The 19,121-nt window shown below is 35.5% G+C and overlaps 1 protein-coding gene across 1 annotated transcript in view; it reads left to right on the forward strand.

Annotated features, from left to right (window-relative positions):
* FAF1 (Fas associated factor 1) overlaps window positions 1–19,121 on the forward strand; it is a 478,510-nt gene that overhangs the window by 368,716 nt on the left and 90,673 nt on the right. Inside the window, exon 15 of the mRNA XM_047728777.1 lies at window positions 1,874–1,962. Within this exon, the coding sequence (XP_047584733.1) occupies window positions 1,874–1,962 (89 nt within the window). The remainder of the gene's footprint in view (window positions 1–1,873; window positions 1,963–19,121) is intronic.

Here is a 19,121-nt window from a genome sequence, read left to right on the forward strand (position 1 = left end):
TATGTAACCACATTTCTAGTACCCTCCATAAGGAATTCATATCCCATGCTCTGAGTGTTAGTCACTACAGTTTGCAAATAAGAAAGGGAAACTCAAAGATTTGCCCAGTATCCAAATCTACGTTGAAGGTACCCCTAAGCTTTTTGCATTTGTTATATCTATTCACAATAACTACCACTGCTTATGTGTACTATATACAGGGGTAGTATTATCTTCATTTTACTGATAAGGGAATTGATTTTTAAGGAGCTATAGTCAGTCACTCATCCACTTATTTATTCATTTACTAAGTGGATATCTATTAAGCCCTTGTCACATGCTAGGCAGTTTCTAGATATTAGATCATATAGTTTATAAGTGGCAGAACTAGAATTAGAACTATGACTACAAAACCAGTGGTGCTTTCTAAGTACCATGATATCACACCAAGGTAATATTTGTTCTCTAGCTCATGTATTGAGAGAGTGATACTGATGTGACTAAATTTTCTTTGTTGAGGACCACACACGCTCCCTAACGTGCTGCCAATGGTCAAAAGAAAAGTTGAGAAACAGACCACTGAAAGACCATGCTAGGGGCACCTGGGTGCTCAGTTGGTTAAGCATCTGCCTTCGACTCAGGTCATGATCCCAGGATCCTGGAATCAAGCCCCACATTGGGCTCCCTGATCAGCAGGAAGCCTGCTTTCCCCCCTCCCACTCCTCTTGCTTATGTTCCCTCTCTCTCTGTGTCTCTCTCTGTCAAATAAATAAATGAAATCTTCTTTAAAAAAGGGGGGGAAAAAGACCATGTTAGTCATACTCCAGAATAACACCAACAAGGATGCTTGCTACTTGTTGACCTATTTCATTAATGGGACAGAAAGACCTCAGGCCCTGGAGAAAGATAGGTTCTTTGTAGTTTTGAAGGAAGAGAAGAATTGCTATACCTTTATATATCTCTATAGATTTCTCTGTTGTAGATGTATCCAAAGCAAGCAATAGGAGAGTGCTCTCAGGAAATGGCATATTTCTGCTATATGTTTGTTATGGCCTTGGGCAGGGAATAAAATAGTGTTAAGGAAAGTCAAACATTTTAATACTCCCATAAAACTAATATAACATTGTGTGGTAACTAACTGGAATTAAAATTAAAACTTAAATACTCATAAAGTTTATAGTATAGTCATTTGAAAGCAGCTGAAAGTGAAAAATGCCAACTGGGCAAAAAAAAAAGAACTCAGTTTTTTTCAGAAAATGAATTACTCTCTGCTTCACCAAAGAATTTTTAATGATAGGAGATAATTCTAAATAGTGTATTGAGGTGGCAAAAAGACTCTTAATAAGTTAGACTCACTTGGTTTCAAATTCTCATCCTACCATTTAATCAGCCTGACCTTGATTGTACAGGCTACTCCAACTCTCAAAGCCTCATTTTCCTTCTCTAAAGTCAAAATCCTAATGATACCTTCAAAGAATTGTTGCATAGATTAAGTGGGATAATATATATAAAATGCTAAGCCTAACTACTGGCATATAAATAAATGGTAGTTGCTGCTAGTATTTTTAAGTAGATATGTTTCTATAACTTTAAAGAACTTTTGATTCTCATTTCTCGAATATTCTTCTTCATAGAGCTGAAACTCTTATTAACAGATGGTTCCTTCAAATCTACTGTATTTGAAATTTCAACTGCCTGTATACTGCTTTACTCTTTCACAGTGAACATATGAAACTTTTCAATGAAAAATGGAAGTATTTCAACTAGATATTAGTATAGTAGTCTGTCATTTTTATTAGACTGTAGTTGTTCCTTAATGATTAATTCTAGAATGACTTTCCATTTTATAATAACTTTACTATTGTAAAGTTTGGCAATCTCTATGTGTTGCTAGGTAACACAACAGTGGATGAGTTAATGATGAGACTCATGGCTGCAATGGAGATCTTCACTGCCCAACAACAGGAAGATATAAAGGATGAGGTAAGATGAAAGGTTAAGTAGACCTTTAATAGGATTTTGATGAAATAATTTGTCAAATGAAAGATACTTGCCTATGTCATGATGATAAATAAGGATGATGAAGATGCATTTCCAGATTAACCAAGGACTTTATGCCATTGAGTTTATCATTCAGTCCATTCTTTTCATGACCCCAAGACCCAACAATTTATTTAACTTTATGGACATTTATACTTGCTAGATTTGGAGTGGTGGCAGAAGGTCAATTTGTAGGAAATGAATTCTGAAGCATATTTACAAAAGAAACGGCAGTCTAGGAAATCCTGTGCATCCTCTTACTCTTTTTTAAATATTGAGGTTGATTAGAAATAAACACAATTTACATTTTTGAAGCACTACAAGAATTAGTAAAAGATCTCCAGAATTCTGAATTTCTGTCTCCTGAATAAATTTGGTTGGTATAGATGGTATGAGTATGGATACTCAAATAAAATAATAACAGCAATATTGATCATGAAAATAGTAGTCAACATTTACTGAATATTTATAATCTGCTAAGCACTGAGCTAAGCACTTTACATATAGTATCTCATGTAATCCCAAAACAACCCCTGAGGTTGTTTATGAGTCACACAGAGTTCTGGCAGAAAACACATGGCACTTTCAAACTGGGTTATTTGAGAACAGTTTAATAAGAGAACTGTTTTTAAAGGTAAGGGCAGGGTTTATGGAAGTCACCAATGAATGGTACCAACTCGAGGGCTAAAGGGAACCATTACCACATGTAGGCCGAAAGTCCTCTCCTATCGAGAGGACTATATCTGATAGAAGGATATACCCAGCACTTGGTGACCTGTTAGGGAGGAAACCAGAAAATAGCTTTACTTTCTTTCCATACTCTGATCCTCTGCTAATACTACTTACCTAACCCAACCAGAAGTTGAAAGGCCAGAGAACCTCCCTGGGCAAAAAACTAGGTGGAGCAAGGATACTGAGGGTCAATCCATAGTCTAGCACAGATTGGTACTATTATCTCCACTTTTCAGGTGAGAAAATTGAGAATCAAAAGGGTTAAGTTAATTTACCCAAGATCACACGACTAGTGGGACCAATAATAATCCTAAGTAATTATTAGTGCCTTATCAGTCAAAAAATTTCTGTATTTGGAAAATAGCCTGAAGGTAAAATATGAAACACATGTTAGCATTTGTTAATTTGAAATGCTCAATTCACAGGTATTTCTTAAGTTGTCCTTCTTAATATTTTTATTTGAAAAAAATTTTTCATAGACAAGTAGGGAAAGTTTGATTTCTGAGCAATGAAGAAAAGCTTCCAGCTATAGTGAGTGTTTTCATTATAATACCCATTAGCTATTGCAAGTGGAAAACATGTAGACAATTTTAATATAAGGTAGAACTATTATATTTTACCTTATTTTCTTGTCTCTTTCTTGTGTTAGACTATGAGTTTAAGAGCCAGAGTTGTATCATATTCACATTTATAACTGTATCCCCTAAGAGTGTACCTAGGACAAAGTAGGTACTCAGTGAATGTTTATTAAGTGATTGAATAAATTAGTATTTAGAAGAATTCGCATGAAATAATGTTACTTGAAAAAAGAATAATTCTTGATTGCAGTGTTATAAAACCTGATGTGTCCATACTAACAAATATGAAAATTTAGAGTGCTGTAATTAGTTTAGAGTTTTACACACATTAGGTTTCTTTTATTGCTGGAAAAATGATGTTTGTAATTTTCCTTAATAGTCAGTGTTTCATTTACTCTAAAGAAAAGGTAATCAGGTATATGGTGGAAAGATGTTTGTCTGTTACTCTATAAATTGACAATGACATTTTGAAATAATGAAGTACTGTACTTACTTAGGAATTTGTAATAATAGGTGTGTTGCCTTTCAAGATTACGTTTATCCTGGAATAGAGGCATTGATTGGCAATAATTCACTAAACACATTCTTCAGCCATTTAAATCTTGAGTCTCATTAGTACTAGATTTACAGATTATGCTGTATAATAATATGAATGCACAATATTTGCATGCATATCCCCAGTTCATTCTTTCATCTTAATTTGTGTTCCTCATAATTCATTGGTAAAGAAATTGACTTTAATTCCTTTAATACTGAGCACAAAATTTAATATGAGGGTTACAGGAAAAATCCAAGGCTCCACATTAATTGAAATTTTTATTGAAATTTAACTGCAAGAGGTAAGGATTTCTCTTTGTTTTTAGAGTGTCTTCATGAAAGTTATCATTCTTTTCTTAAGTAGGGTTCCTAAGAAAAGCTTTTCTAGGTTCAAAGACTTGTTTTGGACTATGCGTAAATCATAATGGTTGTGGTATCCGCTGCATATGTGACAAGAAACTGTCCTCATTATTGTGAATTTGCCTTTACTCTTCAAAAAAATTTCAAGTAACACTTTATCTTAAGCTTGCAATGAAAATCAAAATCATGAACAGGTTTGGAGGATGACTTCCTAGGCCCGAATTCATAGAAACTTAACTTTGGTTCAGTTGCATCCATTTCTTTAATGATTCCATTGTATTAGTGCAACTAGAGATACCTATGCTATACAGTGTTTTTATTAAATAAAACCAAGCCCAGACATATTCATACTCTGCATCATTCTTTAATGGCACAGAATGGACTAACCTTTATATCAGTAGTTGTTCTATTTATAATCAGGAAGTAAACATTATAGAGCCTCTTATTTTGGTAGAACTGCCTATAGCTTTATTCACAGACATTTTCATTAGTGGTATTTGTTTTTTTAAGTGTTTACTGAGCCTTTATCAAGTATATAGCACTGTGTTCAGTCTTGGGGACAGAGGTACTTAGCTACAGTCTCACTTATTGGCAAAGATCACTACATGATAGTAGCCTGTTTGGATTCAGAACATTTAGAATTTATTTAGAATCAGAACATTTAGAATCTGTTTTTGCTTACAGCCTGGTTCCAAACAATAGATACTTTCTAACATGTAAATAGATTTGGTTATTTTCATATGTCCTATTTTCTTTAGTCATTAGTAATCCAGAAACCTCTGATTAATAAGAGTTTATGATACTTAGTTCCTAATCTGTTTATTATTCCATTCATTTCTTTGTTCACCCATTCAGCAATTTATTTAGAATCCTCAGTATTGTAGGTGCAAAGATTACTTCTTTCCAGATTTTCTTTCTTCCTGATTCATTCTTTTATTTATTTATATTTATTTATTTATTTATTTATTTATTTATTTATTTTCAGTGTAACAGAATTCATTGTTTATGCACCGCACCCAGTGCTCCATGCAATACGTGCCCTCCATAATACCCACCACCTGGTCCCCCAACCTCCCACCCCCCGCCCCTTCAAACCCTTCAAATTGTTTTTCAGAGTCCATAGTCTTTCATGGTTCACCTCCCCTTCCAATTTCCCCCAACTCCCTTCTCCTCTCTAACTCTCCTAGTCTCCATGCTATTTGTTAGGCTCCACAAATAAGTGAAACCATATGATAATTGACTCTCTCTGCTTGACTTATTTCACTCAGCATAATCTCTTCCAGTCCCGTCCATGTTGCTACAAAAGTTGGGTATTCATCCTTTCTGATGGAGGCATAATACTCCGTAGTGTATATGGACCACATTTTCCTTATCCATTCGTCTGTTGAAGGGCATCTTGGTTCTTTCCACAGTTTGGCGACCCTGGCCATTGCTGCTATAAACATTGGGGTACAGATGGCCCTTCTTTTCGCTACATCTGTATCTTTGGGGTAAATACCCAGTAGTGCAATTGCAGGGCCATGGGAAGCTCTATTTTTAATTTCTTAAGGAATCTCCACACTGTTCTCCAAAGTGGCTGCACCAACTTGCATTCCCACCAACAGTGTATGTAAGAGGGTTCCCCTTTCTCTACATCCTCTCCAACACACATTGTTTCCTGTCTTGCTAATTTTGGCCATTCTAACTGGTGTAAGGTGGTTAAAACGCTTCAAAGTATAGGGATAGAGGGAACATTCCTGAACTTCATAAAATCTATCTATGAAAAACCCACAGCAAATATCATCCTCAATGGGAAAAAGCTCACAGCCTTACCGTTGAGATCAGGAACACGACAAGGATGCCCACTCTCACCACTCTTGTTCAACATAGTATTAGAAGTCCTAGCAACAGCAATCAGGCAACAAAGAGAAATAAAAGGTATCCAAATTGGCAATGAAGAAGTCAAACTCTCTCTCTTCGCAGATGACATGATACTTTATATGGAAAACCCAAAAGACTCTACCCCCAAACTACTAGAATTCATACAGCAATTCATTAATGTGGCAGGTTACAAAGTCATTGTACAGAAATCAGTTGCTTTCTTATACACTAACAATGAAAATACAGAAAGGGAAATTAGAGAATCGATTCCATTTACTATAGCACCAAGAACCATAAGATACCTGGGAATAAACCTAACCAAAGAGGTAAAGGATCTGTACTCGAGGAACTACAGAACACTCATGAAAGAAATTGAAGAAGACACAAAAAGATGGAAGACCATTCCATGCTCTTGGATCGGAAGAATAAACATTGTTAAAACGTCTGTACTGCCCAGAGCAAGCTATACCTTTAATGCCATTCAGATCAAAATTCCACTGGTATTTTTCAAAGAGCTGGAGCAAATAATCCTAAAATTTGTATGGAATCAGAAAAGACCCCAAATTGCTAAGGAAATGTTGAAAAAGAAAAACAAAACTGGGGGCATCACGTTACCTGATTTCAAGCTTTACTACAAAGCTGTGATCACCAAGACAGCATGGTACTGGCATAAAAACAGACACAGAGACCAGTGGAACAGAGTAGAGAGCCCAGATATGGCCCCTCAACTCTATGGTCAAATAATCTTCGACAAAGCAGGAAAAAATATACAGTGGAAAAAAGACAGTCTCTTCAATAAATGGTGCTGGGAATATTGGACAGCTGTATGTAGAAGAATGAAACTCGACCATTCTCTTCCACCGTATACAAAGATAAACTTGAAATGGATAAAAGACTTCAATGTGAGACAGGAATCCATCAGAATCCTAGAGGAGAACATAAGCAGTAATCTCTTCGATATCAGCCACAGCAACTTCTTTCAAGATATGTCTCCAAAGGCAAAGGAAACAAAAGCAAAAATGAACTTTTGGGACTTCATCAAGATCAAAAGCTTCTGCACAGCAAAGGAAACAGTCATCAAAACAAAGAGGCAACACACAGAATTGGAGAAGATATTTGCAAATGACAGTACAGACAAAAGGTTGATATCCAGGATCTATAAAGAACTTCTCCAACTCAACACACACAAAACAGATAATCGTGTCAAAAAATGGGCAGAAGACATGAACAGACACTTCTCCAGTGAAGACATACAAATGGCTATCAGACACATGAAAAAATGTTCCTGATTCATTCTTGTTAGGCTGTATGTTTCAAGGAATTTATCCATTTCTTCTTAAACGATCTAATTTATTTACATACTGGCATGTTATGGTTCATAGTCATCTCTTACAATCCTTTGTGTTTCTTTCTATGAATTGGAACATCTCTTATTTCTGATTTTATTTATGACTCTTCTTTTTTTTCTTGGTCAGTCTAGCTAAAGGCTTTTTAATTTTGTTTATCTTTTTTAAAAAATCAGCTCTTAGTTTCAATGATCTTTTCTTCTTATTGAAATATAATTGACGTGAAATGTATTAGTTTCAGGTGTACAACAATGATTCAATAATTCTATACTATTCAGTGCTCACCATGTTAAATGTAGTCACACTGATCTTTTCTATTGTCTTTTAGCCTCCATTTCTTTCTGCTCTGATCTTTATCATTTTTTGCTTTTGCTGACTTTGGGCTTGTTCCTTTTCTGGTTCTTTGAGATGTAAAGTTAGATTGTTTGAGATCTTTCTTGTTTCTTGATGTAGGCATTTATCACTATGAGCTTCTTGCTTATACTTGCGTTGGCAGTGTCCCATAAGTTTTGGTACATTGTATTTCCATTTTCATTTGTCGTAAGGTATTTTTTGATTTCTTCTTTAACCCACTGGTTGTTCAGTAGCATGTTGTTTAAGCTCCAGTATTTGTGAATATTCCAGTTGTCTTCTTGAAATTGATTTTTAGTTTCATGCCATTTTGGTTGGAAAAGATGCTTGGTATGATTTCAGTCTTTAAATTTACTAAGATGTTTTTGTGTGTGCCCTAACATATGGTTTATCCTGGACAGTGTTCCATGTGTGCTTGAGACAAATGTGTATTCTGTTGCTTTGGATAAAATGTCCTGTATATGTTTGTTAAGTCCATCTGTCCAACCCATCATTTTATTCAATGTTTCCTCATTGATTTTCTGTCTGGATGATATATCCTTTGATGAAATTGGGGTATTAAAGTCCCCTACTATTATTATATTGCTGTCTCTTTCTCCCTTTTAGGTCTGTTAATATTTGTTTTCTATATTTAGCTACTCCTATGTTGGATGCATGAATATTTTAAAAAGGATTCTTTGTCCAGTGTTTTTTCTCCATAGTTAGTCCCAGTTCACAGAAGATAATAATTTCTCTCATCTTGATTTGTATATTCATTTCATAAATATTTATTGATATTTCCTATGTACTGGAAACTGTGTAAAGCACAAGTACTACAGCTGTGTGCAAGAAAGATAGGGCCATTGAAATTACAACATAGCAGTTCCAATATATCCTATGAAGTAATCAAGTAGCTAAAATCTCAGGAGCACCTTGTCAGAGTGAGCTAGACATGCTATGTAGGAACTTGACATAGGCCACATAGAAGGGCTTTTGCATTCTCCTGGGCAAGCTATGAGGCAGGTAGAACAAGTGATAATGAAGATAATAACAATAGCCACTCTTCAGGTTCCTGCTACATGCCAGCCATATGTATTTCTCAGTGTGATTCTTAGACAACCATAATACTTAGCTATTTACCAAGGATTCCAGGCAGTTTGGTATGACAAGCAATTTAATCAATTTTGTTAACATTTATTTCACACTTTGAAATGTGAAATAAATTGTGATATCCCTCCAAATCCCATTTCATTCATCATATCTGTTACAATTTATTAGGCTGCTCATGTACAAGAAAGATTGCATTGGATGTTTTGTTCAGACAAATTCATTTAACTGGGGCAATTTACTTTGGCTTCTGAACTTTTATGTCATTCACATGTTATTGTTAAATTTACATTCATTTTTTCCTTGCTTAAATTAGTTATATTCTTAATTCCCCAAAATTGATCATGGCTGAAATGTGGTTCATTGAAACAAAAAGTCATGGTGAAAATAGTATAATAAATATTGTAAATCAGTATAACATAGTTCAAACTAATTCAGCATTAACATAAACATAATTTAGAGAACTCCAGTGCTAGTGTAGAAGATGCCAGGACAGCTGACTCTGTAATGATTTTATACTAGCTGCTGTAGAAAAGAAAAAAAATTTTTTGATTGAGAGGTGAATATATGGAAGTTGATTGTATAGAAGAAACAATCCATTTACCACTAAGGCCACTGTTTCTGAGGTTATTCATAAAAGCATGAAGCCTTCAGAGCTTTTGTTTCATTATCAAATAAAGACCAGTGACTTATCTTTTTGTTAAATCATAGATCTTTTTTCAGAACAAGAGAAAAAGTAATACCACTTAAAAAAAAAGTCTTATTGTGCAAGGCAGAAAAGTGACCAAACCACAGATGAGAAATTGTTTACAAATTGCATTCCTTGAGATAAAAGTGAATTCAAATTCCACTACTGCCAAGAAACTTGTAAACCCATCTCCAAAGTTAACAATAAAAAAAAAATACTCATCAAGACAATAGAATAATTTCCTGGGAAAGTACTTTCTCAAATTATACTGTTGAGTGGCGTGCAATGGCAATAGGACAGTTTGTGGAGGAACAATGACCACATTCTGCATGTTATGCTGCTTTATAGTTAGATTACCACTAAGATATACACAATAAGAATCATTTCTTGGCATGTTGTTATTTGTATGTATACAAGGTAGAAGTAGTCATCACTGTTCATTCTATTTATCAGTGAGAAATATATTACAAGAGAAGTTTTTTTTTTTTAGTTTATTTATTTGACAGACAGAGATCACAAGTAGGCAGAGAGGCAGGCAGAGAGAGAGGAGGAAGCAGGCTCCCTGCTGAGCAGAAAACCCGACGTGGGGCTCGATCCCAGGACCCTGGGATCATGACCTGAGCCGAAGGCAGAGGCTTTAACCCATTGATCCACCCAGGCACCCCACAAGAGAAGTTTTTAGTTTAATGATTATGTTGCAGAGTTTGAGTTAGACTTAAAAACATGAGCTAGAATTGGTACTATTGACAAACTATACTTCAAAGGATACCATCCAGAAAGTGAAAGGACAATCCACAAATTAGAAGAAAATCTTTGCAAATCATGTATTTGAGAAAAGGACTTATATCGAGACTATATAAAGAATTCTTACAACTCAATAATAAAATGACAAATTACCCCCACTTAAAAATCCACAAAGGATCTGAAAAGACATTTCCCCCGGGAGATATACAAGTGGCCAATAAGCACATGTAATGATGTTCCACATCATAGTGATCAGGCAAATGCAAATCAAAACCATAATGAGATAATACTACCTCACACAAATTTTAATGGTATCAAAAGATAACAAGTGTTAGTGAAGAAATCTGAACCCTCGTAGACTGCTGGTGGGAGTATAAAATGGAACTCATTTTTTAGAAAACAGTATGGCAGTTCCTCAAATGATTAAACATAGTTACCATATGATCCAGCAGTTTCACTGATAGTTATATACCTAAGAGAAGTGAAAATATATGGCCATACAAAAATCTGTGCATGTGTAGCAACTTCTTTCTAGATATGTCTTCTGAAGCAAGGGAAACAAAAGCAAAAATAAACTATCGGGACTTTATCAAAACAAAAAGCTTTTGCACAGCAAAGAAAACAATCAACAAAACTAAAAAGCAACTTATGGAATGGAAGAAAATATTTGCAAATGACATATCCAATAAGGGATTAGTACCCAAAATATATTAAAAAAAACTTATCAAACTCAATACCCCAAGAATGAATAATCCAATTTAAAAATGGGCAGAAGACATGAATGTACATTTTTCCAAAGAAGACAAACAGATAGCCAATAGACACATGAGAAGATGCTCATCATCACTGATCATCAGGGAAATACAAATCATCACTACAATGAGATATCACCTCACACCTGTCAGAATGGCTAAAATCAACAACACAAGAAACAACAAAGTGGTGACAAGGATGTGGATAAAGAGGAACCTTCTTGCACTGTTGGTAGGAGTGCGAACAGGTGCACCCACTCTGGAAAACAGTATAGAGGTTCCTCAAAAAGTTAAAAATAGAACTACCCTATAGTCCAGCAATTGCCACTGCTGGGTATTTACCCAAAGAATACAAAAATGCTAATTCAAAGGGATACATGTGCCCATCCATTGATGAATGGATAAAAAAGAGGTGGTAGAACCCATTCTCCCACCTCCTTCCCCTCTGTAACTCTCAGTTTGTTTCCCAGAGTCCATAGTCTTTCGTGGTTCATCTCCCCCTCTGTTTCCCCCACCTCCCTTCATTTTTCCCTTCCTTCTCCTAATGTCCTCTATGCTATTCCTTATGTTCCACATATAAGTGAAACCATATAACTGTTTGTCTCTGCTTGACTTGTTTCACTTAGCATAATCCCCTCCAGTTCCATCCATGTCGATGCAAACGGTGGGTATTCATCCTTTCTGAGTAATATTGGCTGAGTAATATTCCGTTGTATATATGGACCGCATCTTCTTTATCCATTCATCTGTTGAAGGGCATCTCGGCCCTTTCCACAGTTTGGCTAGTGTGGACATTGCTGCTATGAACATTGGGGTGCATGTGCCCCTTCTTTTCACTCTATCTGTATCTTTGGGGTAAATACCCAGTAGTGCAATTGCTGGGTCATAGGGTAGGTCTATTTTTAACTTTTTGAGGAACCTCCATACTGTTTTCCAAAGTAACTGTACCAACTTGCATTCCCACCAACAGTATAAGAGGGTTCCCCTTTCTCCACCCTCTCCAACTTTTGTTGTTTCCTGCCTTGTTAATTTTTACCATTCTGACTGGTATAAGGTAATATCTCAATGTAGTTTTGATTTGAATTTCCCTGATGGCTAATGATGTTGGACATTTTTTTCATGTGTCTTTTGGTCATTCATATTTCTTCTTTGGAGAAGGGCAGATGGGTTGGCCCAGTGATAAGTATTAAGGAGGGCACATATTGCAAGGAGCACTGGGTATTGCACGCAAACAATGAATCATGGAACTCTACATCAAAAACTAATGAAGTACTGTATGGTAACGAACATAACATACTAAAAAAAGAGAGAGAGAGAGAGATATCAGCTTCAAAATCCTCTAAATATTCTTCTGGCTTTTAGGTTGTGTTTTAGGATATGAAGATTTCCTGATTCAAGTTAAATTGTCCTGAGATCTATCGTAAAATGTAAATACCATAGCTAACATATTTTTAAAAGATTTTATTCACTTATCTGAGAGAGAGAGAGAGAGAGAGAGAGCACATGAGCCTGGAGGGAGGGGCACAGAGAGAGGGAAAAGGGGACTGCCCACTGAACAGGGAGTCTGACATGGAATTTGGTCCTAGGATCCTGGTATCATGACTTGAAGAGAAAACAGATGCTTAACTAACTGAGCCACCCAGGCACCCCTATATCTAACATTTTATTTTACATTTGTATTCCATATATAAGTACTCAAGGAAGGGAGTGTGTTTTATTCAACTTTATACATCTCATAGCACCAAGTAGAGAGTTTTGCAAAATAAACATCCACAAAAAAAGAAAGAAAAAAAGAAAAAAATGATTATTTATCTCATCATAAGTTTTTATTTTGTTTTAAGATTTTATTTATTTATTTGACAGAGAGAGACACAGCAAGGGAGGAAACACAAGCAGAGGGAGTGGGAGAGGGAGAAGCAGACTTCCCGCCTAGCGGGGAGTCCAATGCGGAGCTCAATCCCAGGACCCTGGGATCATGACCTGAGCCTAAGGCAGACACTTAACCAACTGAGCCACCCAGCCACCCCATGGTCAAAGGTTTTAGACATAACTATCTAGTAAATCACTCATTCATATATATTTATATGCTATGTGCTATGTAATGCAATATACAACCAGGGCTGTTTTAGTAGTTCTTAGAAACAGCATCTTTTAAAAATTCATCAAATGAAATCTTACAGGAAGCCCCAATATAGGAAACATACCTGCAGACACTTGATTGAAATTGGGGATATGGGATCTGGAGCCCCCAGCCTGTCCTTCCCTTAATGATGAGGGGAGCTTATAAAGAACTGCCAAAGAACCTCAGGGCTTAGTGAACAAACCTGAAAACAGATGGCAGGGATATTGGATTCAAATCTGAGTAAAAACTGAGCTCTATAATATATTAACTATAGGTTGTTGATCATGAATCTTCTCTGAACCTCAAATTGCCTACCTATTTAAATTTAAAATGTGACTAAATTTAAAATGTGACTAAATATATATATACTGGTAAGTGTTGCTGTAAGTGGAATAATAGGTATAACTACTGCTGTTACCTTGTTTACTGTTTTTTTCATTCACTCAAAAAATTCATTTAGATATACATAAACAATGGAATATTATTAGCTATAAAGTAGAAGGGAAATTTGTCATTGCTATGACATGGATGGACCTTGAAGACATTATGTTTAGTGAAGTAAGTCAGAGAAAGACAAATCCTGTATGGTCTCACTTATATATGGACTCTATTTAAAGAAAAAAAAGACTACCTGGGTGGCTCAATTGGCTAAGTATCCGATGCTTGATTTCTGGTTAGGTCATGATTTCAGGGTTGTAAGATCAAACCCTGCCTTGGGCTCCACACACATGGAGAGTCTGCTTGAGATTTCCCCCTCCCCACCCCATACATGCTCTATAAATTAATTAATTAATTTTAAAAATCTTAAAAAAATAAAAAACTCAGAGAACAGATAGACCAGTCATGGCCAGAGGTGGGTGTTGAGGGGTGAAGGAAATAGATGAAGATGGTAAAAGGTACAAATTTCCAGTTATGACATAAAGAAATCACAAAATGTGATACACAGTGTGGTAACTGTGGTAACTGAATACCACAGTATTCAGTAACTGAATACTGTTTTGTATATTTTAATGTTGCTAAGAGAGTAGATCTTAAAAGTTCTCATCACAAGAAAACAAATTTTGTAACTGTGTATAGTGATTTATTATTTCATAATCACAAATACTGAATTATTGTGTTTATATCTGAAACCAATATAACATTGTATGTCAATTACACCTCAATAAAAAAAATACTCATTCAAAAAAAAAAGAGGTAGAATGTGTGTATATACAATGGACTACTATTCAGCCATAAAAAAGAATGAAATCTTGCCATTTGCAACATGAATGGAGCTAGAGAGTATTATGCTATGCAAAGTAAGTCTGTCAGAGAAAGACAAAGAGCATGATTTCACTCACATGTAGAATTTAAGAAATGAAACAAATGAACAAAGGGAAAAAGAGAGAGAAGCAAAGCAAGAAACAGATTCTTAACTACAGAGAACAAACTGATGGTTTTACCACAGAGGAGGTGGGCAAGGGATTGGTTAAATAGGTAATGGGGATTAAAGAGTGCACTTGTTGTGATGGGCGGCAGATGTTGTGTGGATTGTTGAATCACTATATTGTACACCTGAAACTAATATTACACTATATATTAACTAACTGGAATTTAAATGAAAACATTTTAAAAAATCTATGCATGACCTGGCGATTCACAGACCTGTACCCCCGGGGCTAATAATACATTATATGTTTATAAAAAAATTTTAAAATTAAAAAAAAATCTGTGCATGATTTATAGCAACATTATTCATGATAGCCAAGAGGTGGAAACAACATAAATGTCCATAAAGGAACAAAGGGGTTAAAAAAAAAAAAGTGACATACACGTACAGTGGAATGTTATTCAACCATAAAAATGAAGTTCTGATAGATACTACAATATCTGGCAAATCTTGATAACATTATGCTAAGTGAATTTAGCCAGTCAGGAAAACACACACACACACAATTAGGCAAGGAAAATAAAAGGCATCCAGATTGGAAAGGAGTAAGTGAAATTATCTCTGTTCAAAGATAATATATGTTTAAAACCCTAAAGATTCCACACAATCCATTAGAGCTGATAAATACATTTGGCAGAGTTACAGGATATAAAAATTAAAAATCAGTCAGTTGTATTTATATACACTAGCCAGGAAGATTTGAAAAAGGAATGTATAAAACAATTACATCAAGAATAACAAAATACTTAGGAATACATTTAACCAAAGAAGCCCAAGCCTTGTACACTGAAAACTACAAAATATTGCTGAAATAAATTAAGAAAACCCAAATAAAGGGGAATACCTCCCCTGTTCATGGGACTGGAAGATTTAATAATGTTTAGATGACAGTACTATCCAATGTTATCCATAGATGCAGTGCAATCCTTATCAAAATTCCAAAGGCATTTTTTTCAGAAATAGAAAACCCATTTTAAAATTGATATGGAGTGTCAAGAAACCCTAAATAGCCAAAACAATCTTGAAAAAGAAAAACAAAGTTTATGGATTCAAACTTCACAATTTCAAAATTTACCAAAAACCTACAATTATCAAAACAGCATAAAGATAGCCATAAAGAGCAATGGAATAGAAAAGGGAGCCAGAAATATACAGCTGGTTTTCAGCAAAGGCACCAAAACCATTCATGAGGAAGGAACAGTCTTATCAATAAGTGGTGCTAGAAAAACTGGGTACTCAAATACAAAAGAGTGAAGTTGATCCTTCCTAGCACCATTTAAACATTAACTCAAAATGGATCAAAGACCTAAGTTTAAGACCTAAAACTACAAAACTCTTAGAATACAACACAGAGAAAAATCTTCATGACCTTGGATTTGGCAATGGTTTCTTAAATATGACACCAAAAGCACAGATAACATAAATAATAAATAGGTAAGTTGGGCGTCATAAAAATTAAAAACGTATTGGTGTATAGAAATGCAACAGTTTCTGTACGTTGATTTTGTATCTTGCACCTTTACTGAATCCATGTATTCTAGAGTTTTTTGGTGGAGTCTTTTGGGTTTTCTATATGGAGTGTCATGTCATCTGCAAATAGTGAAAGTTTCATTTATTCCTTGCCAATTTAGATGCCTTTCATTTCCTTTGGTTGTCTGATTGCTGAGGCTAAGGACTTCCAGTACCATGTTAAATAGAAGTGATGAGAGTGGACATCCCTGTCCTGTTCCTGACCATAAAGGAAACACTCTCAGTTTTTCCCCATTGAGGATGATATTAGCTGTAGGCTTTTTATATAAAGCCTTTATTATGTTGATGTATGTTCCCTTTCACCCTGCTTAGTTGATTTTTATCATGAATGGATGTTGTGCTTTGTCAAATACTTTTCCTGCATCTGTTAAGAGGTTCTTTTCTTTTATTAATGTGGTGTGTCACGTTGATTAATCTGTAAATATTGAACCATCCTTGCAGCCCAGAAGTATCCCACCTCATTATGGCGAATGATTCTTTTAATGTACTGTTGGATTTGATTTTCTAGTATTTTATTGAGAATTTTTGCATCCATATTCATCAGGGATATTGGCCTATAGTTCTCTTTTTTTAGTGGAGTCTTTGTTTGGTTTTGGTATCAGAATAATGCTGGCCCCATAGAATGAGTTTGGAAGTTTTCCTTCCATTTCTGTTTTTTGGAATAGTTTGAGAAGAATAAATATTAACTCTTCTTTAAATGTTTGGTAGTGGGGTACTTAGTTGGCTCAGACAGTTAGGCATCTGCCTTCAACTCAGGTCATGATCCCAGGGTCCTGGGATTGATCCCTCACTGGGATCCTTGCTCAACAGGGAGCCTGCTTCTCCTTATCAACCTGCCACTCCCCCCTCTTTGTCTCTTTCTGTGTCAAATAAATAAAATAAAATCTTAAATCTGTGTCAAATAAAATCTTAAATAAATAAATAAATGGATGTATGTATGTTTGATAGTGGTGCAGTCGGTTAAGTGTCCAACTCTTGGTTTCAGCTCAGGTGGTGATCTCAGGGTAGTGAGATCAAGCCCTGGGTTGGGCTCTGCACTCATCAGGGAATCTGCTTGGGACTCCATCTCCCTTAAACCCCTGACACTGCCTGCTCTCTCTCTTTCTCTCAAATGAATAAATATATCTTTAAAAAAAAAAAAGTTTGGTAGAATTCCCTTGTGAAGCCATCAAACCCTGGACTTCTGTTTGTTGGGAGATTTCTGATTACTCATTCACTTTCTTTGCTGGTTATTAGTCTGTTCAAGTTTTCTATCTTCCTGTTTCAGCTTTGGTAGTTTATATGTCTCTAGGAATTTATCCATTTCTTCCAGGTTGTCCAGTTTGTTGCCATATAATTTTTCATAATATTGTCTTATAATTGTATTTCTGTGGTGTTGGTTATTATTTCTCTTCTCTCATTATCAGTAATAGCCAAATTATGGAAAAAGCCCACATGTCCATCAACTGATGAATAGATAAAGAAGATGTGGTATACACATACACACACACACACACACACACACACACACAGGAATAATATTCAGTCATCAAAAAGAATGAAATCTTGCTAGTGCAACAACGTGGATGGAACTAGGGTGTATTATGCTAAGTGAAATAAGTGAGTCAGAGAAAGACAAATACCATATGATTTCACTCATATATGGAATTTAAGGAAAAAAACAGATGAATATAGAGGAAGAGAAGGAAAAATAAAAGATAGAAACAGAGGGAGGCAAACCATAATAGACTCTTAACTGGAATGACTGGGTGTCTCAGTCATTTAAGCATCTACCTTTGGCTCAGGTCATGATCCTGGTGTCCGGGGATGGCACCACATCAGGTTCCCTGTTCAGTGGGGAGTCTGCTTCTCTCTCTCTCCCTCTGCCCCTCCCCCTACTCGTGTGCTCTCTCTCACACGTGCACTCTAACTCTCTCAAATAATTAAATAAAAAAGTTTTCAAAGAGACTCTTAACTGTAGAGAACAAACTTGAGGGTTGCTGGAGAGGAGGTGGGCTAAATGGGTGTTGGGCATTAAGGAGGTTACTTGCTATGATGAGCACTGGATGTTATGTGTAAGTGATAAATAACTAAATTCTACTTCCAAAACCAATACTACACTATATTTTAGCTAAGTTGAATTCAAATAAAAACTTGGAAGAAAAAATGATTTCAAAAGGAAAAAAGAAGATGTGAGATATATAACATATATATGTATGTATATACATATATGTAATGGAATACTCAGCCATAAAGAAAGAATGAAAAATTGCCATTTACAATGATGTGGATGGATCAAGAGAGTATTATACTAAGCAAAATGAGTCAGAGAAAGACAAATAACCATATGATTTCACTCATGTAGAATTTAAGAAACAAAACAAATGAGCAAGGGGTGGCAGGGGTAAGAGGCAAACAAAGAAACAGACTCTTAACTATAGAGAACAAACTGATGGTTGCTGGAGGGAAAGCAGGCAAGAGGGAATGGGTTAAACAGTGATGGGGATTAAGGTGGGCACTTCTTATGATGAGCACTGAGTGTTGTATGTAAGTGATGAATCACTAAACTCTATACTTCAAAGTAACATACAATTACACTATATGTTAACTAACTGAAATTTAAATAAAAACTGGAAGAAAAAAAAAACTTTTGTGCTTCAAAGGACACTATTGAGAGAGTGAAAAGACAACCCACAGAATGGAAGAAGATACTTGCAAATCATATATGAAAAGGGTTTAATATCCAGAGTATACAAAGAACTCCCACAACTGAACAACAAAAGGCAAACAACAGAATTCAAAAATGGGCAAAGAACTTGAATAGACATTTCTCTGAAGATACTCAAATGGTTGACAAGCACCAAAAAAAAAAAGGTGCTCAACATTATTACTCATTAGGGAAATGCAAATCAAACCCACAAGGAGATACCACTTCACATCCACTAGGATGGCTATTATCAAAACATACCAAGGATGTGGAGAAAGTAGAACCCTTGTACATTGCTGAT

The sequence above is a fragment of the Lutra lutra genome, chromosome 4, assembly GCF_902655055.1.
Source record: "Lutra lutra chromosome 4, mLutLut1.2, whole genome shotgun sequence".
Lineage (NCBI taxonomy): Eukaryota > Metazoa > Chordata > Mammalia > Carnivora > Mustelidae > Lutra > Lutra lutra.